Source organism: Castor canadensis, chromosome 17, assembly GCF_047511655.1.
Source record: "Castor canadensis chromosome 17, mCasCan1.hap1v2, whole genome shotgun sequence".
In the NCBI taxonomy this organism is placed as follows: domain Eukaryota; kingdom Metazoa; phylum Chordata; class Mammalia; order Rodentia; family Castoridae; genus Castor; species Castor canadensis.
Genome location: NC_133402.1, coordinates 15,898,985 through 15,925,483, shown reverse-complemented (window position 1 = coordinate 15,925,483; position 26,499 = coordinate 15,898,985). Strand labels below are relative to the sequence as shown.

Genomic DNA, 26,499 nt, shown 5'->3' with positions numbered 1-26,499 from the left:
AACAAAACAAAACAAAACAAAAGAAAGATGGGCTGACAAACTGAGAAAGAGAAATATCACGTTTTCTCTTATTTGTGGTATCTAGCCCTTAAAAAATGAATGGTGGATATTAAATGGGGACCATTTAGGGGTGGGATGAGTGTGTGGAGAGGACAAAAGGAGAGGGTGAATATGATCAAAATACTTTATGCACATATATGAAAATAAATAATGAAATGTTAAAATTGCTTTAAAAAGGTGGGATGAGAAATAGAAGGGAGGGGATGAATTAGATCAGAGGACATTATGTGCATGTATGGAAATATCACAATAAAACCTCTTTGTACAATTAATGTACATTAATTAAAAATAAAGAAAGAAAGCTGGGTTGAGTCCAAGTTACCACAGGCAATTTTGTAGCTAGGTGTGGATCCCTTGGCAGTATTTTTTTATTGGTGGGACTGGAGTTTGAACTCAGGGCTTTGTGCTTACAAAGCAGACACTCTACCTCTTGAGCCACACCTCTAGTCAATTTTTCTCTTATTATTTTGGAGATGGGCCTCATGAACTATTTTCCCTGTCTGATCTTGTACATGATGCTTCTGATCTCAGCCTCCCAAGTAGCTAGGATTACAGGTGTGAGCCACTGGCACCTGGCTCCTTTGGCAGTTTTAAGCAGAGGGGAGACATCTCACTGTTTTAGAAAGCTTGCTCTGAGTTCACTGTGTGTGTGGAGTTGAGTGTGAGCTGGGACACGGTCTAGGAAGATGAGCTCCAATGCCACTGTACTGTTCTAGGTCAGGTTCAAGGAAGGCCCAATGAAGTCTATTTCTTTAAAAAGTTTTTCTAAGTTTAAAAGTAATGAGATTCAGTTAAAAATATCAAACAATCTCCTCCTTCTTTTTTCCCCACTCTTCTGCCCTCCCTTGCTGCCTTTCCAGGTCTTGGGGGTCATTCCCTCCTGGACAGAGCCCAGCTATGTCGCTATCTGCCTACATTTTTCAGTGTCTCTCCTTTTCTCTACACAGAACAGAACTGTTCCACCACGCCAGTGGAGCCCGAGAGAACGCTGTCAAGATCCTAGTTGTTATCACAGATGGAGAAAAGTATGGTGACCCCTTGGACTATGAGGATGTCATCCCGCAGGCAGACAGAGCAGGGGTCATTCGCTATGTCATTGGGGTAGGAAATGTGGCTCCAAGGTCTGATGCTTCTGTGGATTGTTTCTACCTTGATGAACCTCCCTTCAGTTTGCAGATGTTGGTAAAATCAAAGAGAAGCAAGACCACTGCTAGCTAGCCCATACATAGCTGCAACACAGATGTATTGTAATAATAGTTCTGTGTAACAAATGATCCCAAATAATAAGTAAGTTCTTGGGGTGGCTTAATAGTTTTTTCTGGGCTCACTTATACATCTGTAACCAGTGGTAGTTGGTGGGCACATCTGCCTGGGATCTGTCTATTTCTGAGGGTTGCCTGCTGTTGGATAGATGATCTTGGCTGGACCAACTAAGGCAACTTGGCTCTTCTGCCAAGTGGGCTGTCCTTGTGATGAAGGCAGAGGAACCAGAGAGAAAATGAGGTGTTGCAGGTGCCTTTTCAGACCTGTTTGCATCACATTTGGTAACACCCATGGGCTAAACTGAGATACATGGCTGAGCCCAGAGACCATGAGGGGGCAGGCTATTCCACCCAGAGTAGGAGGGCACAGCCAAGGTTTGGGAACAATACTTGGGTACAAGAAGAGATAAAGGGTAAGGGATCATCAGTATAATCACTCGTCCACGGACCTTGTGCGACATAGAAAAAGGGGTCATCATGAATACATAGTTTGGCATGTAAGAAACACCTTCATATTAAGTCTCCCCTCCCTCTGGGGAGAGGTTGGCTCCCTACCAGGTGTTATAGTAGATAGATCAAAAGCCTCTAATTTCTCTTTTGCAGTGCACAGACTGTCCAGCTGTACTTGGCAGCCCCATTCCTGGAGCCTCTGTTGCATTCTCTCATTTCACAACTAATGCTTCAGAATCTTTCCCTAAGGAATTTTCTTTGCTAGGTGATACTGCTACCCCCAGAAAGTGTCTCATTTGGCTTTTGTTCCTTGGTGACAGGTGGGACATGCCTTCAGTAGTGTCGGATCTCGCCAAGAACTTAACACCATTGCATCCAAGCCACCTCGGGACCACGTGTTCCAGGTGAATAACTTTGAAGCTCTAAAGACCATTCAGAATCAACTGCAGGAGAAGATCTTTGCCATTGAGGGTGAGTTGGCTGTCCTCGCTTCCAGAGAAGCCCTCGATTCAGACTAGCCCTGCCCACTTGATAACCTGACATCAAACACCAGCTCTTGCCACTTGGGCCTCACCTGGTCCATTCCTTTGAAATTAGAGAATCTACATTTTGTCTCTAATTTTGTAAGTCTGATCTATAGGAAGATAAATTTTAGTATGGTGGCATCAAATCCTACACAGTATTTTTCAAAAAGAATTTATGTGTTGGGCTGGGGATGTAGCTCAGTGGTAGAGGAGTGTTTGCTTAGCAGGTGCAAGGCCCTGGGTTCAATTCCCAGCACTGCAAAAATTTTTGAATGTGTTGTCAGCATTTATGTTTGATTTACTGTTGTGTCTCCTTTGCCTAGAATAGCGCCTGGTACATAGAAGGTGTTCAATAAATCTTTATTGAATAAAGGAATATAGAAATTAGGGAATTTCATATATAATCTGGATTTCTGACTTCTCTTGAAAAGTTGAAGGATACTTGGAGATTCCATTTTCACATGACAAGAAGTGACTGCAGCTGAGTAGTTGCTATCCTTTTAAGGGTCCTGTCTCAGCCTCCTCTTGCTATGCCACCATAGCATTTGAGCTTCTGGTACCTATCTTCTCTGCTAGCTTTAATGTCGAAAGCTGTCATCCTCACAGGTACTCAGTTGGGAAGTACCAGCTCCTTTGAGCACGAAATGTCTCAGGAAGGCTTCAGTGCTGCCATCACTTCTGTAAGTGCTCTGTCATTAAATTGGGGACACACGAAGAGAGAAGAGGTGCCAGGGTTTGGAACTCTTCTCTGTTATGGGTTCGTGTAGGGAGCTACCTCTCTGATGGACAGCTGTGGTCTCTTTTGTTTTCTTGTCCATCCTGTTCTCCCCCATTTCTCAGAATGGACCCTTGCTGGGCTCTGTGGGGAGCTTTGACTGGGCGGGTGGAGCCTTTCTGCATACATCGAAGAATAAAGTCACCTTCATCAACACAACCAGGGTGAATTCAGACATGAATGATGCCTACTTGGGTAAGTGGGGAATTTCTGAGCAGGAGTCAGGTTGAGTTACGTGTAACTCAACAAGTGCAGATGTCATTGGATCATCCATGGGCCTTTGAGATAGTTGTAAAGACTGAAATTTCAATTTTTAATTTTAATTATGCTCCCAAAGAAGAATATAGTGCTGGGCTCAGTTACCCCAAATTACCAAGCATGCGGGTCCCCTTGGTCCTATGGAAGGATGGGTTTGTGTGGTAGAAAGGATGGGGGACAGGGTCTGTGATGGGAAGAACATTGCCTATCAGAGCTCTGTTCCAGGCTATGCTTCTACGGTCATCCTGAGGAACAAGGTGCAAAGCCTGGTTCTGGGGGCACCTCGCTATCAGCATACCGGCCTGGTGGTGATGTTCAGACGGAATTTTGATACCTGGGAGGCCAATGCTAATATCAAGGGCAGCCAGGTAAGTACAGAGTGCAAGGAGCAGGAATGTGCAGAGAAATTCCGGTGCCATGGGTGGCATTCCAGGCTGAACCTGGAGTCACAGGATCAGCTTTGCCTTTGAGAAGCTGCATCCTCAGTTTTTCTAACAAAAAAAAAACCATGCCTGACCTGCAGAGAGCTGTCTGAGACCACCCATACCAGAGCATGTATTCAACCAGTACATAACCAGAATAGCCTCTGTAGTTATTTGATACTGAAATAATCCATATCTGTGGAGAAGTGGCTGCGTCTCTGAGACTCCCCAAATGGACAGGCTGATCTTAAAGTTCATGTAGAAACACGAGAGGCCCAGAGGAGCCAAAATAATCTTGAAAAAGGAGAACAGTTTTCAATCAAGATTTACTAGTCAACAGAGCTAGAGAGTAGATTAGTAGTTGGGAAGGGATGGGGGTGACTGCTAACCAAAACCAGTTTCTTTCTGGGGAGACAGTGATGGAATGGAACTAAGGCTGATGGTTACACAACATTCTGAATGCACTAAAAACCACTGGAATTTAAACTTTCAGATGGTGAGTTTGCATTATGTAAAATTTGTGGGTTTCTTTTGATGGTACTGGGGTTTGAACTCAGGGCTTTGCGTTTGTGAGGCCGGTGCTGTACAACTTGAGCCACACCTCCAGCCCTACATTATATAAATTGTAGCATAACTTTAAAAGGCTGTTTTGACATAGTAGGGCACAGCTGTAATCTTAGCTACTCATGAGGAGGAGGTAGGAGGATCATGGTCCAAGGCTGGGGGGACGGGTAAAGTTAGCTAGAGACCATGTCTGAAAAACAAACTAAAAACAAAAGGGCTGGGGTGTGGTTAAGTGGTAGAACGCGTGCCAGCGCTAGGTCCTGAGTTCCATACCCAGAACGAAAAAAATAAAAAGGACTATTTTGAGAAAAAAAAAACCCCAACGAAACTCATCACAACAACAGATTAAACACCATGTAATCATTTTAGATATAGAAAAAAGAACTTGACAAATTGTAACATCTTTTCATCACTAAAAAAAATCTAAAAATGAATTAGGAACTAAGGGAACTTCAACTTAAAAAAGGTGTTTACAAAAAGCTATGGCTGTTCTCATACTAAAGTGGAAGAGAAGACTTTTCACTTAAGGTGGTAACAAGGGGCTGTTCTTCCTACTGTTCCCTACTATTCTATGAGTTCGAATTTGTAATTTTCCTCCCTCCCTTCATCCCTGCTTCCTTCCTTCCTTCCTTCCTTCCTTCCTTCCTTCCTTCCTTCCTTCCTTCCTTCCTTCCTTCCTTCCTGTGGTACTGGGCTTTGAACTCAGGGTCTTGAGCTTGCTAAGCAAATACTCTACCACTTGAAGGATGCCCTCCACTCCTTTTTGCTTTAAAATTTTAAGATAGTCTTCCTCTTGCTCTTTTTTGCCTTGGGGCTAGCCTTGGATTGTAATCCTCCCACTTGTGCCTCCAGTGTACTTTAGATTACAGGCATACATTGACCACACCCAGCTTGTTTGTTAGGAGGGATCTTGCTAACTTTTTGCGCAGGCTGGCAGGTGAGAGTCACCTTGCTGGGCTAAGTTTGACTTTGTTAGATTCTATACACAAGTGAGATCATGCAGTAACTGTCTTTCTATACCTAGTTTATTTCACTTGGTGTAATATCCTCCATGTTTGTCCATGTGCTACAATGGTAGAAGTTTCTTCATTTTAAAAGTTGACTGGAACTTACTCCTTCTATCTGTATTGTGCTACTTATTGTGCATTCTCGTTCTGTTCCCTCTCACCCTACTCTGGGAAGGCCCAGCCTCTGATGACCTCTGTTCTCTCTACTTTTATTAGGTCACCATTTTTACATGAGAGAGAACATGTGGCATTTCTCTTTCTATGCCTGGTTCATTTCACTTAACATAAAATGTCATTCAGTTCCATGCATGTTGCTGAAAATGATAGGATTTTAACATTTTTTATGGCTCAATAATATTCCAGTGTGTCTTTACACCACATTTTACTTATGCATTCAACCATCAGTGGACACCTAGGTTGATTCCATATCTTGGATATCCTGAATTGTGCTGCAATAAATAGCTGTCTCTTCAATTTGCTGACTACAGTTCAAACCTCAGTGTTGCAAAAAAAAAATAATGCTGACTTCCTGTTCTTTGAGTGTATTTCCAGTAGTAGATGATTTGGTAGTTCTGTTTTCAGTTTTTGAAGAAACTTCATATTATTTTCCGTAATGACTTCATTCATTTACATCCCTACCAACAGTGGATATTGTTCCTCTTTCTCTACGTCCTCCCCACCCAGCCTTTGTCACTTTTTGTCCTTTAGATATCAGCTATTGTAACCAGGCAAGAAGATATCTCACTGTGGTTTTAATTTGCATTTCCCTGCTGACTAGGGTTGAAATTTTTTCATATGCTTGTAATCCATTTGTATATCTTCTTTTGATAAATGTCCAGCCAGATCACTTGCCCATTTAAAATTATTATTAGTATTATGCTGTTAAGTTCCTTAGATATATTGAATACTAAACACTTGTAATGAATGGTTTGCATGCTTCCTCTTATTTTCCAGGTTGTCTCTTCACTCAATTGCTTCCTTTTTTTTTGTGCAGAAGGTTTTAATTTGATATAATCTCATTTGTCCACTTTTGTTTACATTGCCTGTTATTTTGGAGTCCTACCTAAAAAATTTTTGTTCATACCAAGGTCCTGAAATGTCTCCCTTATATTTTCTTCCAGTAATTTCATTGGTTCAGGTATTACATTCACACATTGTGTGAAGCCAAGCAGTCATGCCTTGTTTCTGATCTTAGTGGTAAATCTTTCAGCTTTACCACTAAGTTGATTATGAGGCTTGCTGTGGGCTGCATATATGATCTTTATTATGTTGAGGTGCATCCCTTTGTGTGTATTTTTTATCATGAAGGAATGCTGCATTTTGCCAAAGGTGGTTTCTGTGTCTATTGAGACGACTGTGTGTGTGTTCTTAGTCCTCCACTCTGTGAATGTGATGGATCACACTTATTGATTAGCATGCGTCAAACCATCCTTGCATTCCATTCCTGGACTGATCATTTTAATGTGCTGTTGATTTCGATTTGCCAGTATTTTGCTGAGAATTTTTGCATTTATATTCATCAGGGATATTGGCCTGTGATTTTATTTTTTTCTAGAGTTTCTTCTTTTTGTATCAGGATAATGCCAGTTTCATCAAATGAGTTTATAATTTCCTCCTCTTCATTTTATTTGGATGAGTTGAGAAGGATTGGCATTAATTCTTCTTTAAATGTTTGGTAGAATTCACCTGTGAATCCATCAAGTCTTTGGCTTTTATTTTTTGAGATGTTTGATAATTTACTTGATCTTTTCACTTGTTATTAGTCTGTTAAAATTTTCTTTTTTTTAATTTAATTTTTTAGGTCATATGTGTCTAGGAATTTATACATTTCTTCTAGGTTATCTACTAGTAGTCTCTTATGTCCTTTGTATTTTTGTTGTATCAATTGGAATGCCTGTGCTTTCCTGTCTGATTTTATTTACTTGAATCTCTTTTCTTTTTTCTTAGTCTAGTTAAAGGTTTGTCAGTCTTTTCAAAACAAGACTCTTAATTTCATTGATCTTTCTATTTCCCTAGTCTTAGATTTATTTCTGCTCTGATCTTTATTGCTCTCTTTCTTGTGCTGACTTTGGGCTTAGTTTTCTCTTTTTATAGTTTTTTTTGGAGGTGTAAATTAAATCGTTTGAGTTCTTGCTTAATGGAGGTATTTATAAACTTCCCTCTTAGAATTATATTTTAGTATACTGTGTTTTTATTTTTTTCTCAAAATATTTTTTATTTCACTTTTGGTTTTTTCTTTTCTAGCTTTTTACTGATGTTGATTTCTAAGTTCATACCATTGTAGTGGGAAAGTATACTTGATGTGATAACAAACTTCTGGAGTTTCTTAAAACTTGTTTTGTAGCCCAACATATGCTCTCTCCTGGGGGGTGCTCATGTGTGCTTGAAAAGAATGCATATTCTGCTGCTGGTCTGAATATGTCTGTGGTGTTGTTCAAGACCACAGTTTCCTTCTTGATTTTTGTCAGATCTATCCATGATTGAAAGTAGATATTGAAATCCCCTACTCTTATGTATTGTTAAACATTCCTCTTTTCATTTCTGTTAACGTTTGCTTTGTGTGTTTAGGTGCTTTGCTGTATCTACATCCTGTGGGTAAATTGCCTTCTTTATCTTTATATAATGATCTTGTCTCTTGTGGCAGTCTTTACATAAAGTCCATCACGTCTGATACAAGTAGATATCCCTTCTCTCTTTTGGTTGTCATTTTCATGGAGTACCTTTTAAAAATCCCTTTACTTTCAGCCTATGAACTTATTATATTCATAATTCTAATCAGAGTCTCTTTTAGGTAGCATAGTTGAGTTTTAAAAGTCCAATCATTCCATGTGTTTTGAATGAAAAAATGTAATTCATTTACATTTAATGTAATTATGATCAGTAAGGACTTACTATTGCCATTTCATTAATTGTTTTGTGTTTTTCTGTTGCTCTATTCCATTCATCCTCTTGTTTTCCTTTGTTTTGGTGATTTTTTTGTAGTCATATCTTTTAATTTCTTCCTCTCTTGTGTTTTTACTACAAATTTTTCTTTGTGTGTACCATAAGCTTTACATAAAACATCTTAAAAAGCACCCTATTTAAAATGATTATAATTTCAACCACATAAAAAATCCTACACTTTAACTTCTTCTCCTTCCACATTTTATGTTGTTAATGTCACAGTTTATCAGTTGATGTTCAATAAAGATGCAATGGTGATTTAATGGACAGCCCTGTCGGACAGGTGGGCACCCACAACCAAAAGTAAACTTCTACCTTATCTCACACCACAGAAAAACTGCTTCAAAATAAGTAATTTCTTATAAGGTTTAACGTTCACCAGCAGCCCTATTCTTTAGCATTTACTTAAGAGAAATGAAAACAGATGTTCATATGAAAGTCTGTATGCAAATATTTGTAGTGACTGTACTATTTTTTCACCCCAAACCAGAAAAAATCCAAATGTCCTTCCACTACAGAATGGGTAAACTGATACACCTATACAAAGAAGTACTAATTAGCAATAAAAAGGAGTAGATTACTAACATACACAACAACATGGATAGATCCTGACTGTACTATTCTAGGTGAAAGAAGCCATGCTGTATATTCCCATTCATATAACACACTGAAAAGGCAAAACCACAGGGGCAGAAAGCAGGTCAGTGGTGGCCAGGGATTGGTAGCTGTGAGGTGAGGTTCACTATCATGTGCTTCAGGGAATATTTTGGGGATGATGAAAACTTTCTAAGTCTTGACTGTGGTGGTGGCTTTATGACTTAATGTGGTTGTCAAAATTCTAAAACTGTATGCTAAAAAGACTGAATTTTATTGTTTGTAAAATTTACCTCAGTACACCTGGCCTAAAAACAATCAAAATCCTATTGACTTTAGGATGAAACTTAAAACCCTTTATTGGGTCATCAGCAAATCCTCTCTCAATGGTGTGTGTGATAGAGTTCTTGTCATGAATCATGGCTAGAAGTCCTCTGCTCTTTTCCTTCCTAGGAATTACCCAGTTTGAAATTGCTATCTATCTATCTATCTATCTATCTATCTATCTATCTATCTATCTATCATCTATCTATATATTTATCTATCATCTATCTCCCTGTTTATCCATTTATTGATTCCCTCCATGCTGCTGCACTGAGTGTCCAGGAAGGCACTGTGTCTCTACTACCCAGCTTTGTATTCAGCAAAGAGCAAACTCTTGTTTGCTGAATGAATGAATAAATGGATGGATGGATGAGTGCATGGAGGACCCTGTGGATGAGTGCTATATATTGACACTGTGCATATTTTAAACAATCTTTTCACTGGTAGGTAACATTATTTTCCAGTATCACACAAACCCTCTCCTGGGTAGCAAGCATGTTGGTTCCTTACAAGTCAGACTGTCAATTTTGCCTTTTATCCTTCTTTCCCTACAAAGACTTCCAACATATTGAAAAGGTATCCTGTCTGCTCTTCTACACTTATTTTTGGTGTTACTGGGGTTGGAACTCAAGGCCTTGTGCTTGTTAGGCAGGCACTCTACCACTTGAGACATGCTCCCAACCCTGTTTGCTTTAGTTATTTTGTTTAATAGGGTACCACTTTTATGACAAGGCCATTCTGGACCACACAGTTAGGATGACAGGCATATGCTACAATGCCCAGCTTTTTATTGGTTGAGATGGGGTCTTGTGAACTCTTTGCCCAGGCTGGTCTCAAACCACAATCCTCCCGATCTTTGCCTCCTGAGTAGGTAGGATTATAGATGCGAGCCACGGCACCCAGCTTCTTCTAGACTTTTCTATCCTAACATTTTATTCTAGGCTTTTCAAGCCCAACTTCTGTGCTGCCTTAATAATCTCCCTACAATGTCATTTGGGGTAGATTCAAACCCACTGCCATGAATTCTGTAATATGTTTCTCCAGCTGACAGGACGTTCAGATAATTTATTGGATTGGGGGTGAAGCTCAGAGGTAGAGTGCATGACTAGCATGTGTGAGGGCCTGGGTTTCATTCCCAGGCCCCTCTCCCCAAAATTTATCAGGAATCAATCTCTCCAAAAGACTTTTCCCAGCAGGCATGGTTTTTCTTCACAGAGAGAAGACCCCCACACATACCCTGCTTTAGGTGGAAAGACGTATGTAATCCTGGCTGTGTCTCTTTCAGATTGGCTCCTACTTCGGGGCTGCCCTCTGCTCCGTGGACGTGGACAGTGATGGCAGCACTGATGTGGTCCTCATTGGGTCCCCCCATTACTATGAGCAGACCCGAGGGGGCCAGGTGTCTGTGTGCCCCATGCCTAAGGGGGTGAGTGGTGGCTGGGACCTGGGCTAGGTGGGGACTGGGTGTGGGGTAAGGGGTCTTGGGCTCAGATCTGTCACTGCTTTTTGTTTGGCAGAGGGCTCAGTGGCGGTGTGAGACTGTCCTCCGTGGGGAACATGGTCATCCCTGGGGCCGCTTTGGGACAGCTTTGACAGTGTTGGGGGATGTGAATGGGGACAAACTGACAGATGTGGCCATTGGGGCCCCAGGAGAGCAGGAGAACCGGGGTGCTGTCTACCTTTTTCATGGATCCTCACCAGTGAGCATCAGCTCCTCCTACAGCCAGGTAAGGCCCCGTCATTGTCCTCATCACAACAGTAATGCTTTGCTGACCTGTCCGCTCAAATTCATCAGCTACTCCTTTCAGAAACTTCAAAAATAACAACGCACCCTTCACAGGCATTGCAAAGCATCCCAACTAGGTTGTCTCTCTCTGTGACAGTGGGAAACGCTTGGGAGCCTTGTCACTTCCGCTTCACAGAGGACACCTAAGCCCAGAGATAGCAAATGGGAAACTGGAGGTGCTGAGCTGTTGCCATATTTCTTCTCTTAAATCTCAGCCTGGGAAGGTGACTTAGAGTCCCGGTTTCCCCAGATCTAGTCCACTTTTGGCACTGGAAGTCCCACAGCACAGAAATCCCATGTGGTTGGACACCTTATAGGTTTGTACTGTGTCCCCAGCTTCTCTCAGGAGGACCCTGTGTTTGCCTTGATAACTCTGCTTTTGTCATGTTGAAATTCTTAATTTTTGAACAAGAGGATCCCACATTTTTCTTTTGCTGGATCTTGCAAATTAAGCAGCCCATAGATGACTGGCCACCCTAAAGCCTGCCCCTATAACTGGTTTTCTTTCTAAGATGGTGCTGTTTCCTGCCAGATGGAGTTCACTGTCTGGAGGGACCCACACCTTCTTGTCTCACTTCCCTCAGGCCATAGTCTCTCCGCCTACAGCCAGCTGCATCCATTGGGTCTTCTGGCCTCTGCTCACTGGTTCTTTTTTTTCTTTTTTTATTTTATTCATATGTGCATACAATGTTTGGGTCATTTCTCCCCCTTTCCCCTCACCGCCTCCCTTACCCCCCTGCCCACTCCCTCTCCCCCTCATCCCCTCGATACCTGGCAGAAACTATTTTGCCCTTATCTCTAATTTTGTTGAAGAGAGAGTATAAGCAATAATAGGAAGGACCAAGGGTTTTTGCTAGTTGAGATAAGGATAGCTATACAGGGAGTTGACTTGCATTGATTTCCTGTGTGTGTGTGTTACCTTCTAAATTAATTCTTCTTGATCTAACCTTTTCTGTAGTTCCTGGTCCCTTTCTCCTATTGGCCTCAGTTGCTTTAAGGTATCTGCTTTAGTTTCTCTGCGTTGAGGGCAACAAATGCTATCTAGTTTTTTGGGTGTCTTAACTATCCTCATACCTCCCTTGTGTACTCTCACTTTATCATGTGCTCAAAGTCCAATCCCCTTGTGTTTGCCCTTGATCTAATGTCCGCATGTGAGTGGGAACATACGATTTTTGGTCTTTTGGGCCAGGCTAACCTCACTCAGAATGATGTTCTCCAGTTCCATCCATTTACCTGTGAATGATAACATTTCGTTCTTCTTCATGGCTGCATAAAATTCCATTGTGTATGCATACCACATTTTCTTAATCTATTCGTCAGTAGTGGGGCATCTTGGCTGTTTCCATAACTTGGCTATTGTGAATAGTGCTGCAATAAACATGGGTGTGCAGGTGCCTCTGGAGTAACCTGTGTCACATTCTTTTGGGTATATTCCCAGGAGTGGTATTGCTGTATCATATGGTAGGTCAATGTTTAAATTTTTAAGAAGCCTCCAAATTTTTTTCCAGAGTGGCTGTGCTCTCTGGTTCTTTTCCAGTTTCACATTTTCTTTTCTTTCTTTAAAATTTTTTTATTGTGTTAAGAACACTTAATATGAGATCTATCTTCTTAACATATTTTTTTTTCAGCACTGGGGTTTGAAGTCAGGACCTCATGCTTGCTAGGGGGGGCATTCTTACTGCTTGAGTCACTCCTCCAGCCCTAACAGATTTTAAATGTACCATGCAGTGTGGTTATCTGTTGGTACCATCCATGCTGTACAGCTTATTCATCTGTCACAACTGGAATTTTATACCCAGTGATTAGAACTTCTCCATTTCTCCCAACCCCCAACCCCTACAACCACCATTCCATTCTTTGCTTCCCTCTAGGAAGCATTTGTTACAAATGTCATTTGTTATGAATGCCAAAATTTCTGAATTCAGGGCTTCATGCTTGCTAGGCAGGCGCTCTACCACTTGAGTCATGACCAACCAGAATTTCTTTCTTTTTAAAGGCTGAATTATATTCCACTGTATGTAAATACCACTTTTCTTTTCTTTTCTTTTCTTTTTCCTTGGTAATTCATCACCTGCCAATAGGCAGTTAGGTTGTTCCACTTCTTGGCTACTGTGAATAGTGTTGCAATGAGCATGGATATGCCAATACGTCCTGGAGATTCTGATTTCAATTCTTTTGGATAGATATCCAGAAGTGAGTTAGCAAATATTTTCTCCCACTTACCATTACCATTTCACTCTACTGATTGTTTCCTTTGCTGTGTAGTTTTTTTAGTTTAATGCAGTCCCATTTGGTTCTTTTTTTGTTTTTATTGCCTGTGCTTTTGTTGCTGTAACTATGAACTGCTTGGATCAATGTCAAGAACATTCCCTCCTGTTTTCAAACAGGGGTTTTACATTCTTAGATCTTAGGTTTGTCTTTAACACATTTTGAGTGGATTTTTGTGTTTGGTACTAGATAAGGGTCACTTGCATTCTTTTGTGTGTAGATACCCAGTTTTCCTGACACCATTTTAGGTATAGAGTGAAACACCTCTATACAGTGAAGGCCATTTATGGCAAATCCATAGCTAACATCATTCAGAGTGGTGAGAAGTTGTTTCCTCTGAGATGAGGAACAAGAACTGGTAGCACTCACCACTTCCTTTCAACACAGTACTGCGTGTCCTAGCCAGAGCAATTAGTTAAGAGAAAGAAATAAAAGGCATTCTAATACAAAAGAAAAAAGTGAAATTATCTCTACTTGCTGACAACATGATCTTAGAAAATTTTAAAGACTCAATGCCCCCCTCCCCAAAAAAACTGTTAGAACTGAGAAATAAATTCTGTAAAGTTTCAGGATACAAAATCAATGTGTAAAAACCAATAGCAAGCCATGGTGTTCACACTTGTAATCCCAGTACAGGCATGATACAGGAGGCAAATGCAGGAGGATCAAGAGTTCAAGGCCAGCTTGGGCTAATAGAGAGATCACATCTCAAAAAAAAAAAAAGAAAAAAAGGAAATTAAGAAAATAATCTCATTTACAGTAGCAACAAAAAAATTAAATACTTGTGTGTAAATTTAAGGAAATGCTCATGAAAGAAACTGGAGAAAAGACAAATAAATAGGAATACATCTGGTGTTCACAGATTAAAATAATTAATTTATGAACCTTTTCATACCATTTAAAGTGATCTACAGATCCAGTGCAATCCCTATCAAAGTTCCCATGTCATCTTTCACATATTTATTGAAAATAAATAGCCAAATCAATTTTGAGAAAGGAGAAGCTTCTTGATTTAAGTATATATTTAAATAACAACAATAACAACAACAAAAGACTCCAAACAACAGATGTACCCAGCCAGGTAAGGTAACTGCAACTTTACTGATCAGTGGTCATGGAGCACAGCCAGCAGCCCCACCTGATGACACAATACAGTGTAGGGTCTCCATAGACCCCAGCACAGCCTGTAGAACCATCTGACCTCAGAGCACAGGCAGCAGTCCAATTCAGCAGAAAACCTAACACCAAAGCCTGCCTGTGTGAGGTCACCACCAGCCAGACCATCCAGAAGTTCAGACCAGACCAAATAGCAACAGGCTTAAAGGGCTGAAAGAGGTGCCCCCCACCCCAGTGGTATTGGGGCTTGAACTCAAGGTCTTGACCTTGCTGGCAGTCCCTCTACTAATTGAGGCATGCTCCCAATCTTTTTTTTGCTTTAGTTATTTTTCAGATAAGGTCTTGCATTTTTCCCCAGGCTAGTCTGGACTATGATTACCCTACTTACACCTCCGTGTTGCTGGGATTGCAGGCACACACCAACAAGCCTAGTTTTTTGTTTCGATGATAGTCTCACTAACTTGTTGCTTGGGCTTGCCTCAAACCACAATGCTCCTGATATACCCTTTCCAAGAAGTGGGATTACTAATTCTTTTCAAAGTTTCCAAAAAAAAAAAAAATCAAAGTAGAGAGGATACTCCCAAACTTATTTTACAAGGCCAGCATTATCCTGACTCCAAAGCCAGACGAGGAAGCACTACAAGAAAAGTTAATATCCCTGATGAAAATACGTGCAAAAATCCTCAACAAAATATTAGCAAACTGAATTCAAGAACACATTAAAAGAATCACAAACTATGATCAAGTAAGATTAATCCCTAGGATACAAAGATGAGTCAACATATACAGGTCAGTGAATGTGATCCAATAGATTAGTAAAATACTGGACAAAATCGTATGATTTTTTTCCATAGATGCTGAAAAGGCTTTTGAAAAATTCAACACCCTTTCATGACAATATGCTTCTTTTCCTTGGGGCCTGTTTCTTCTCTATGTAAATGCGGTTTAAAGGCTTTGGTTTTTATTTTAGTTTCATTTACAAAAACTTTGCTTACTTGTCATGCAAAGTTTTATGCCTAAATGAACAGCGAAAGGCCTCATTCCCTCCACCACCACTCATCCTCCAAAGGAAAAGACAGCTAAGGGAAAGGCTCTTTGTATGTGTGCACACACAGACTTTGGGATTAAAAACAAATAAAGGCTCATGCTATTTTGTTATTCTGCCGTTTATACTTTTTACTTCCTTTTTTTTCCATGGCTGAAACTGGAAGTGGTGAGTATTTGGACAAGTAAACACACTGTACGTCTCCCAACTACCACATTACTCTTTCAAAACAAAACTTCCTCTCAACAGAATAACATAAATTTTCAAAAAAATTGAGGGGCTGGGAATGTGTCTCAGTGCTTGCCTTTTTGAGGCCCTGTGTTGGATCCCCAGGACTGAGAAGAAACTGAGGTATAGTTTATGGAATATACTACTCAAAACTTTCTTTTTTATTTTTTTGCAGTACTGGGATTTGAACTCAGGGTGTTACTTGGTAGACAGGAGCTCTACCATGTGAGCTATGCCCCATTCCTTTTTGCTCTGGTTATTTTGGAGATAAGGTCTCTCTTTTTGTTCAAGCTGGCCTGGACTTCAGTCCTCCTATTTATGCATACTGCTGTCACTGGGATGATAGATGTGCCATATCCAGCTTTTTTTCATTGGGATGGGGTCTTGCTCACTGTTTGACCAGGCTGGCCTTGAACCACGATCCTCCCAATCTCAGTCTCCCAAGTAACTTGGATTGCAGGCAGGAGCCACAAGTGCCCAGCTTAACACACAATGATGAATTTTTATGTATGTAAACCCAAGATACCAAACACTTGGAACGTTTTGCATCTCACATTTCCTCATGTTCCACCCAGTTGACAAAACCACTTAAATTTTTTTTTACATGTGGTCCTGGGGGTTTAACCAGAGTCTTGTATATGGTAAGTACGTGCTCTACCATGGAGCAAAAATCGGCCCCACCAAAATCACTAAAAAAGAGTGTAAAATACACATATGAAATTTACTATGTTTACCAGATTTTAGTGTACAATTCACTGGCATTAAGCATATGACAAAATTACTTTAATCTTTTTAAAAAATAGTACTTGATCATATTTTTTTCAGTATTATTCTTGCACATACTTAGAAAGGTTAAAATAGGCCTATGAAGCTTGTCATGAAAAATAATTTCCACTCACTACTTCTGCTTCATTTCCCCTTTTTCAAGGACACCACTTTCAGCTTTTTCAATTATTCTCCATCTGTCCAAATAATGTGATTATTTTCCTATCTTCTTTAAAAATTTAAATTAATTGATGATATTCATACATATTTATAGGTTGTGATATCATAATTTGATACACACATGCAATGCATAATGATAAACTCAGGGTAATTACCATTTCCATCCCCTCAAATAGTTATCATTTCTATGTGTTAGGAACTTCAGACTCTTGTGGTTATTTTGAAATATATTACAAATATATTATATATATATTTGAAATATATTTTTGTAGACTGCAGTTACCCTACTGAGACTCATTCCTGTCTAACTTCTTTGATACTCACTGTCTAATTTCTCTGCACCCCTTCCTTCCTTTCTCGGTTTCTAGTGACTACTATTCCTCTCTCTTCTATGCAATTGATTCTTTTTAGCTTCAACAAATGAGTGAGAGTAAGAAGAATTTGTCTTTCTGTGCCTGGCTTATTTTACTTAGCATGATATCCTTCACTTCCATCCACATTGCCACAAATGACAGGATTTCATTCTTTCTTATGGCTTAATACTATTTCTTTGTATATATGTGCATCAATTAAAATGAACAAATGACTCGAGTAGACATTTTTCAAAATCAAAGAAACACCTGTCCTATAAGTATATGAAAAATATTAAATATCACTAATAACCAGGTAAATGTGAATGAAAACCACAGTAAGATATTTCACCCCAGTTAAAATGGCTATAATCAGAAAGATTAAAAAAAGAAAAAGAAGAAGTGCTGGTGAGGCTATGAAGAAAAGGAAGTCTCATCCATTGTTGGAGGGAGTGTAAATCAGGACACCTACCATGGAAAACTGCAGGGAGCGTCCTCAGGAAGTTAGATGAATTACCAGAAGATCCAGAGATCTCACTGCTGTAATACCCAAAGGAAAGAAAATCATATCAAAGAGCCCCCAGCACTAAGCACATCCATGTTAGTTGTAATACTATATGGATAAATGGATATAGAAATTTTTGCTACTCAATTTTTGTTAGCATTGACTTCCGGCCATCAAGGATGAAGTTTGTGGTCTCTTTTAGTCTCCCTCTTGCCACACACTAACACTCTCTCTACTCTCCCACCCACTTCTCATAGTTATGTGATAATTTTGGTTAGATCAATATTGAATGCTTGCATTAGTCTAACCATATAAATGAGATTCAGCTGGGCTAAACAATGTACTTTCACTTCTTTCCTGTAAAACATTTTGTTTTCTTTAGAAAACTGAGGTAATGGAAATTTTGGGTATCAACTTGAGGTTGTGGTTTAAAGGTGATTAATTCTGTATAAAGTTCTAAGTTGCCCTAATTCCTTGGAAGTTGGAGGAAATAAGACTCAGATGGAGTCCCAAGAACCTCTGCTTGCGTTGTCATCTGTCATCAGGGGTGATTAAGTTACACACTTCCCTGTTCTTTTCTCTTCCCTTTCTCTCCTCCTCTTTTTAACCCTTAGTGGTCTCTTCCCTTTCTCTCCTTCTCTTTTTAACCCTTAGCGGATCACAGGCTCCCAGCTGTCCCCCAAGCTCCAGTATTTTGGTCAGTCACTGAGCGGGGGCCAGGACCTCACAATGGATGGGCTAATGGACCTGGCTGTAGGAGCTCAGGGACACATACTGCTGCTCAGGTGAGAATTCCTTTTGGAACACACCAGGTATTTTCCCTTGAACAAGCTTCTTTGCTGTCTAATGTTTTCTGATGGCCCTGTGGTGTCCCTGTAGGGCCCAGCCCATACTTAGAGTTGAGGCAAACATGGAGTTCAGCCCCAGGGAAGTAGCAAGGAATGTATTTGAGTGTCATGAACAGATGGTGAGAAGCAAGGCTGCTGGGAATGTCACTGTCTGCCTCCGTGTCCGCAAGAGCACTCGGGATCGGTTAAGAGAAGGTGAGGCTTGGTGGGTAAGTCTTTATGTGAAGTGTCTGAGCACTGATGGGCAGCTCTGCTCAAAGTGCCCAGCCTTCTGACAGTCCAGAGAAAAGTGCTGACAGCTTTCTCCACACTTGGCTGGAGTGAGCAGGCCACTCCCATGATGGGTGGGGAAACCCAGCAAACCTCACCAAAGAAGTAACCAGGTGGCACATCCTTGTTCAGTTCTTCAGAGAACCAAGGCCCCATATCTTTGAAAAAACTAGATTCATTTTTCAAAATGTAACAGCTTATTTGGTGAGGTCAAGTTGATGAACCTAACTAAAGACAAATTCATAAAGGATTTAGCTATGCATGTTATCACCAACAACCTGACTCCTTCCTTGCCATGGGGAATAGTAATGGTAGTACTCGAAAGACTCAGGAGGAAGAGAAAAGAAAATTCTGTTCTAGCAGCAGTCTCCCGGGGCCGAAGAGATGGCAGAAGCTGGGGCAGCCAACATGCCTAGAAATTGAGAGAAAAGTTTTGGAGAGTGGGGGAATTGTAGAGAAGGTGTCCTTGGGATCCACATCGAGTTTCCTCTCAGGTTATTTCTGACTAAGCCGTGAATACCCAGTTGATAATTCCAGGCAATCCAGTAGAAACTGGCAATCCAGTAGAGCTGGGCAGAGAACAAACAGCTCCCAAAGTGCTTGGTAAACACTTGGTCTTTCCATTAAAACAATTGTCCAGAAACCAACAGAAACAACAGAGAATAGAATTACACCCATGGGTGATTTCAGAAATTAGTGTGTTAGTCTAGGAATAAAATACATTCAAGAACAAAAGGGAAGGATGGAGAATGTCAGAAAAAACTTGGAATTCATAAAATAGAGCCAAACTGAGATTCCAGCACTGAAAAATACAATGACTAAAATTAAGAATTCAGTATATTGAATTGTGATTTAGAAGCAGAACAGAGAATTGGTGTCTGGAAGATAAGCTAATTGAAATGATCCAGATTAATAAAAACAGAGAAAAAAGGATGAAGAACATGACATAATCATGAGTCATATGGAGTAATGGAATATGATGAAAGATTTAAAAACTGGAATTCTAGAGAGGGAGAAAGAGAGAGAGAGAGCAATAAATAGTGGCTACAAATTTTTTAAAACTCTTGAAAGACATCAAGATTCTTTACAACATCAAAGCAAGTTAAGTATAAAGGTAACCATAACAAAATACATTATAATCAAATTGCTGAATAACCAAGAGAAAAAAATTAAAAGCATTCAGAAAAATATGATTAATTTCTCAGAGTGTAATAAAATAGCTACCATTTTTTGAGTGCTTACTTTAGGGGCACTATTTCATTTCATTTTAGCTATTGGAAAGGTACAATTATTAATCCTTATTTTGAAAATAAAGAATTGAGACTCAGAGAGGTCAGAGAACATGCCCCAAATCATACAGCTGGGGAGCAGAAGGCTGGGCCTGGAACTCCTGCCTGACTCCAAAGGCCAGGTACCTCACCACCAGGTGCCATGTCCCTTCAGGAGATATCCAGAGCACTGTCACTTATGACCTGACTTTGGACTTCGGCCGGTCCCTTGCCCGTGCCATCTTTGAGGAGATGAAGAACAACACACGCAGACAAACACAGACCTTGGGGCTGACATGGAAATGCGAGACCCTGAATGTATGGTTACCGGTGAGCAGGCAAATGGCCAGATTCCTGGACCAAGAATGGGTGGGAAGCCAAAGAAGACAGGTTCCCAACCCCCATTATCTCTCAGGATTGCGTGGAGGACTCAGTGAGCCCCATTGTCCTGCTCCTCAACTACACTCTGATGGGGAAGTCCTTGTCCTCTTTTGGGGGCCTTCGTCCAGTTCTGGCTGAGGGTGCTCAGAGAGTCTTCACAGCCTCGGTGAGTCCTGGAGTTGGGGTCCTACAGGAGCATGGAAAAGACCAGATATGAAGATTATTGAAGCTTGTTTTATTTCCCATAATTTTATTTCAACATTTTAATGGGTCATTATTTCCTTTCCTTTCCCTTCATCATATCCTGATTTTAGTTTCCCTTTGAAAAGAACTGTGGCAATGACAGCGTTTGTCAGGACGACCTTAGCATCAAATTCAGTTTTATGGGGTGAGTTTCTTTTCCTCCTTGCCTCCTTCAAGCTGGTCCTGCCATGTGCTGCTCTGTTCTTCTCCTGATCCCCAAAAGAATCACACAGACCAGCTTCTTGTGGGGGGGATTGTGTGCCACAAGGTCCCTGTGGCTGCTCCATCTGCTGCCATCTCTCGCCAAGTGTCCTCCTCCCTTTGCACCAAATATACTTGCCACAGGGAAGCCCTTGGCATCCCATGGCTGGTCTTGTTGCTCCTACAGCCTGGATACCTTGGTGGTGGGTGATCCCCATGGCTTCAATGTGACACTAACTGTGAGAAACGAGGGTGAGGACTCCTATAGGACGCAGGTTACCTTCTACTACCCATCTGGCTTGTCCTACCGGAAGGTGTTGAAAGCCCAGGTAGCCAAACCTTCTCAGGCTCCATCTGACCTTTGCTTTCTCCATCTCCATGGCTGGTGGCTGATGGTGCCACTTCTGCTTCTCTTGCCTTCCAGAACAAGCTATCACAGAGGTCCTGGCGCCTGGGCTGTGACTCTGGCTCCTCCACCGAAGGACGTGGGGCTTTGAAGACCACCACCTGTGCTATAAACCACCCCATCTTCCCTGGCAACTCAGAGGTCAGAGTCACCAGTGCCTCTACTCCCTTGCTCCTTCCTGAATTTTCTTCCTCCTCCTCCTCCTCCCCCTTCTCTTCTTCCTCTCTTCCTTTTCTCCTCTTCTTCATCCTCCTTGCCCTCCTTTCTTCTTCAAAGTAGAGGCTCCTTCTTACAAAACAGCTTTATTGAGATATAATGCATATCTTGCAGACTTGCCCATTTGGTGGCTTTTAACACACTCACAGAAACAGAGTTGTGCATACCTCATCTTGACAAATTTTAGAGACCTTGCTAATCATTTCCCCTTCCCACCATTCCCCACTAATCTACGTTGTCTTTGTATACTTGCCTATCCTGAATATTTCCTGTGAATGGAAATACATACAGTATGTGGTCATTTGTCACTGGCCTCTTTCAATTAGCATATTTTTTTCAAGGATCATTCACCTATTGATACTTCATTTTTTTTATCATTGAATAACATGCTGTTGTATGGACTGATCAGTTTTATCCTTCATTGGTTGATGAACATTTGTTCATTAGTCTCTTACTCTTATTACTTTCTCACCCTTCTTCAATTCCAGGTCACCTTCAATGTCACATTTGATGTGGACTCTGATGCTTCCCTTGGAAATAAATTACTTCTCAAGGCCAACGTGACCAGGTGCCTTGCTCTTGACCTTCCATAAGCGTCCTCCCTTTTGAAGTCTCCACCCTGTGTCTAGGGTAGACCTTTTCTCTCTCCCTACTGGTTCTCCATTCAGATCATTCATTCATTCATTCAACAAACACTGACTGAACACCTGTCATGTGCCAGGCATTGTGCCAAGTGCTGGTGGGACACTGGTGGATAAAATGGATGGTTTCTGCCTTCACAGAGGTTATAATTTAGTGGCACAGATAGACCAGGAAAATGGCTATTATAACATGGTATGAAATTAATGTTTACATGGGGGGGTATGCCCAGTGTTCTTGGGAGCTTGGTGTTCAAAGAATCCTGAGGAAAACATATGTAGCCTGTGAGTCAGCCAAGCAAAAGCATGAACAGAGGGTAGGCATGAAGATAGAAAGAAGGAAGTATATGTCAGGCAAAACTTAGAGCCTAGAAAGATTAGTGTGTGTTTAAGATTGGCCTAACTGCTGGGCATGGTGGTGCATGCCTGTAATCCCAGTTACTAAGGAGGCAGAGGCAGGAGGATGGCCAGTTTGAGGCCAACCTTTTCTCAGAAACAAAAAGGGCTGGAGGTATGGTTAAGGGGTAAAGAGCTTGCCTATCAAATGCAATGCCCTGAGTTCAAACTCCAGTACTTCCATCTCCCCCCAAAAAAAGACTAAGCACATGAGGCAGGATTTAAGGAATTGAGGGTGCTTAGATGTGAGCTACATCACAAAATGACAAGTGAGTGGCATTAAAAAATTTGCAGTTTAGCCTCTGGGAGGGGTGGGGAGCAATTTTGAATTCAGATGACCAGTTAGAAGGCTTCCATAGCCACTAGAGTGAGCAGAGTTTGTAGCAGAGGAGTTTAATGAGTAGAGGGATTTAGGCTGTGGAGACAATGGGACTTGGTGACTGGTGGAAGTGGGGTGAAGGAAAGGGAGAACAAAAGGCTAAGCTCCTCTCTTCCTTCAGTGAGAACAACATGCCCAGGACCAAAAAATCTGAATACCAGCTGGAGCTGCCTGTGAAATATGCTGTCTTCATGGTGGTCACCAGGTGCTGGCCTCTAAGGCCTTGGCTGAGCCTTTCACATGGGCTGGACACAGCCATTTGTGTGTCTGTGCTTGTGAGTCCGCTTGTGTATGTGCACACATGTAAGGATCTCTGTATAAGGATCCTGTGTGTGTGAGAATCTCTGTGTGTCTGTGCATTTGTGTATGTGTCGTGTGCATCTGTGTGAGTGGCCTAAACTCATACACTGTGTGTCCAATAAACATAGCCCCTGTGTTCCCCTCCCCCACTCCCTGGGCTTCATTACCCATGTGCCTGTTCCCTCCTGTGCGCTTAGACTCTGCCCATGACACCCCTTATGTTCTGCCACTTTCTGTCTCCTCTTTCTTCCGTTAGTGGTGAGAACTCTACCAAATATCTTAACTTCACGGCCTCAGAGAAGACCAGCCATGTCATACAGCATCAATATCAGGTGGAGATCGGGGGACATGTGGCTACTGAGAGGATGCTGGGGAGGGAAATTGATGTGAAGTGAATGCAGACTCAATCATAGGAAGTATGCCTAAGGTGCTTCTATGTGCCAGGCCCAGCTCCAAGCTTGCTCTCACTCTGTGCACACACAGTGTGTGTGTGTGTGTATGTGTGTGTGCAACACTCACACACATAAGGAACTCATCTCACTTCTGGAAGGACTCTGTGAGGCCCAATTGTCATCCCTCATTGACAGATGAAGAGACTGAGGGTCAGAGAGGTTGAGGAAACTTCCATGTCCAAGTCCTCACAACAGTAGGTGGCAGAGTTGGGACTTGGGACCTGCCTGCTGGTGGGTTCCCAGACGGGGCCAGATGCGTGGGCCTTAGTCAGGTGTACGGAGCTGTGGGGAGTGAGGAGGCTGATTCCAGGAGCTGGTGGGGGACAGAGGGCCAGTGTCCTGATTACCATTCTTCACTGTTGTAGTTCACCAATCTGGGTCAGAGGAGCCTACCTGTCAGTGTGGTTTTCTGGGTACCTGTCCGGCTGAAGCAGGCAACTGTATGGGACCACCCCCAGGTCCTCTTCTCCCAGGTGAGTCCAGCTGTGTCTGAGAAGTGGGTCCAAGTCTCCCCTCCACAGCCCTGGTCTTCCTTAAGATCTCTGTCTGTGACCGGCATTGGACCTCTGAGCCTCTTCTGTCTCTCTCCTGGACCCAGGTAGGCTCACCTTGAGAACAGATCCTCTCCTCACAGTCTCTCTTTCCTCAGAACCTCTCGAGCACCTGCCACACTGAGGAGAAACCACCCCCTCACTCCAACCTCCTGGCCGAGCTTGCGAAGACGCCTGTGCTGGTGAGAAGATACCTAACTCCAGCCTCAGGGCCACACATAGATCCATCACTGTTTCCTCATTGGAGCCCAATGTGGCTTTTCACTGACAGGACTGAGCACACAGGTGTTTTCTGCTCCACTTCCCTAGTCACCTGTCTCCTCTCCTCCCTTTCCCAGAACTGCTCTGTTGCTGTCTGTCACAGAATCCAGTGTGACATCCCATCCTTCAGCATCCAGGAAGATTTCACTGTTGTCCTCAAAGGCAACCTCTCGTTTGACTGGTACATCAAGGTGTGTGGGGTCCCCGGGCTCCATCAGGCATAGACATGACACTTCAGGTCCCCAAACCTGGCTTCCTCTCTGTTTTCTAACACAGACATCTCAGAACCACCTTCTGCTAGTGAGCACAGCGGAGATCTTGTTTAACCGTTCTGCGTTTGCCCTGCTTCAGGGTCAGGGGGCATTTGTGAAGTCCCAGGTACCGTCTCAGGCACCAAGGGACTCCTGGAGGGAGGAGGGAAGCTGGTTTTGTGACATTATCTCTGAGGTGGGGGAGAGGAGTAGGCTGGGGTGGGGGACACAGGGAGGTGCTAGTCACTGGGTTTGGGGAGTGCACAGGTCCAAGTGGGGACATGTTCAGAAATCTGGAGTCTGTCTCCTGTGATGCATTTCTGTTCTCCTCTTCCTCCTCTAGACAGAGACCAAAGTAGAGCCGTATGAAGTTCACAATCCTGTACCACTCATTGTGGGCAGCTCCATCGGGGGGCTGGTGCTTCTGGCCCTCATCATTGCCGGGCTGTCCAAGGTACCCCTGGGTGGCCCTCTTCCTGTTCCTCCCATCCCCCCGACTGCTTCTCATTCAGCAGCTCCAATACTGGGCTCAACTTCATTGTGTGAAGGAAATTGGATTAACTAGAAAGGTCCCTGGTACAGAATGACCATCATAGAAGAAATGATTTTTCTTGTTACTTTTTTTATATTTTCTGGCCCCAAAGTTGATGCTATTTCTCTCCCTTCCTCACTTTCCCTAGGCCCTTTCTGTACTCTTCCTCATTATTTTTTCTTTTCTTGATCCTTTTGCTTTCCCTCCTGGTCTGCATGATCTTCACCTGCCCCCCTGGCTTCTGTGGCCTGACCCTCTGTCTCTGCCCTGACAGCTTGGCTTCTTTAAGCGGCAGTACAAGGACATGATGAATGATGCTGGTCCCCAAGAGGCCCCACCCCAATAACGACTCTTCCATGGAACAAGCAGGACTTTGATCAGACCAATATGCAGGTCCCCCAGCTGCTGGATGGACATGTCCTTCAAGGGACTGAGGTGGCGATGTTTTGCTTGGGAAAGACCTGCTTGAATTTTCCATCTCTCTCTCTCTCTCTCTCTCTCTCTCTCTCTGTGTGTGTGTGTGTGTGTGTGTGTGTGACTCAGGTCTCTTGCCTGTGGTCTGGGCCTTCAGCACAGCCTCTTGGGCAGAAGGGAACTGCTTGCCTTCCTGGTGTGTGGGTTAAGATGCTGCTGGGCTTTGCTCTGCGAGAAGGGATGGCAGCCCTCATGGTGAAGACACTGGAAGTACAGCCACTGCTGTCCTTGCTGAAGGAAGCGAGTCTCTGTGTGAGTGTGGGCAGGCACACAGACTTGCAGGGGCAGGGCAGCCAGCACTGAGGGAATGTGGAGAAGCCATGGGTGGAACCAAGAGCTTGTGAACTGACCAGAGCTGATCCAAATCCATTCCATGCCAGAGCTGATGGTCCCAATAAAGATGTCTAGTTAGGAATGAGAAATCTCACTTTACCTGTGCATTTATTACTTTGATGTTACTTTCATTCTTTGAATTGAAAAACTGTTCTTAGTACAGAAGACATTCAGGATATGGTAAACAGTCTCCCTTCCTAGCTATTCAATTCCCTCTTTGGTGGCACTGAAGACTATGCGTTTTTGGGGCTCCTTCAGAAAGATACTAGGCATGTGCAAACACACATACACACAAGCTGTTTTATACAATTGTAACAACTTTACATTGTTGTCTAGCTTGCTTCTTTCATTAATATGACTCAAGTCATTTTACATTAAAACATAAATAACTTTTTTCATTCTTTTATATGACTGCATAGTATTCCACGGTGAGTGTATCATAATACATTTAACGAGTCTCCTTTGGGTATATGATTTCCAGCTTCTCACTATTACAAACAAGGCTGAACTAATAAATTGGATATATGCAATTTTTGCATATGTATAAGGATAATTTATAATTTATAGGTTATCTTCCTAGAAGTTTGGGTTCTCCCAGAAGCAAACCCAAGACAAGAATTTGAATGGAAAAAATTTATTTAAGAGGTTCCTCAGCCAGTTGTGGTGGTTCATG

At 42.2% G+C, this 26,499-nt stretch overlaps 1 protein-coding gene across 1 annotated transcript in view; it reads left to right on the top strand.

Moving 5' to 3' along the window:
- Positions 1-25,915, top strand: part of Itgam (integrin subunit alpha M) — a 46,183-nt gene extending 20,268 nt beyond the window's left edge. The window contains exons 8-30 of the mRNA XM_020179599.2: positions 1,008-1,161; positions 2,093-2,243; positions 2,903-2,976; positions 3,137-3,266; positions 3,555-3,697; positions 10,469-10,609; positions 10,701-10,910; positions 18,081-18,211; positions 18,306-18,469; positions 19,988-20,142; positions 20,228-20,359; positions 20,508-20,581; positions 20,825-20,966; positions 21,062-21,184; positions 21,748-21,827; positions 22,794-22,877; positions 23,229-23,304; positions 23,790-23,897; positions 24,074-24,157; positions 24,314-24,427; positions 24,513-24,614; positions 24,831-24,941; positions 25,294-25,915. Coding sequence (XP_020035188.2) covers positions 1,008-1,161; positions 2,093-2,243; positions 2,903-2,976; positions 3,137-3,266; positions 3,555-3,697; positions 10,469-10,609; positions 10,701-10,910; positions 18,081-18,211; positions 18,306-18,469; positions 19,988-20,142; positions 20,228-20,359; positions 20,508-20,581; positions 20,825-20,966; positions 21,062-21,184; positions 21,748-21,827; positions 22,794-22,877; positions 23,229-23,304; positions 23,790-23,897; positions 24,074-24,157; positions 24,314-24,427; positions 24,513-24,614; positions 24,831-24,941; positions 25,294-25,365 — 2,755 coding nt within the window. The 3' untranslated portion in view covers positions 25,366-25,915. The remainder of the gene's footprint in view (positions 1-1,007; positions 1,162-2,092; positions 2,244-2,902; positions 2,977-3,136; positions 3,267-3,554; positions 3,698-10,468; positions 10,610-10,700; positions 10,911-18,080; positions 18,212-18,305; positions 18,470-19,987; positions 20,143-20,227; positions 20,360-20,507; positions 20,582-20,824; positions 20,967-21,061; positions 21,185-21,747; positions 21,828-22,793; positions 22,878-23,228; positions 23,305-23,789; positions 23,898-24,073; positions 24,158-24,313; positions 24,428-24,512; positions 24,615-24,830; positions 24,942-25,293) is intronic.
- The last annotated feature ends 584 nt before the right edge of the window (positions 25,916-26,499 follow it).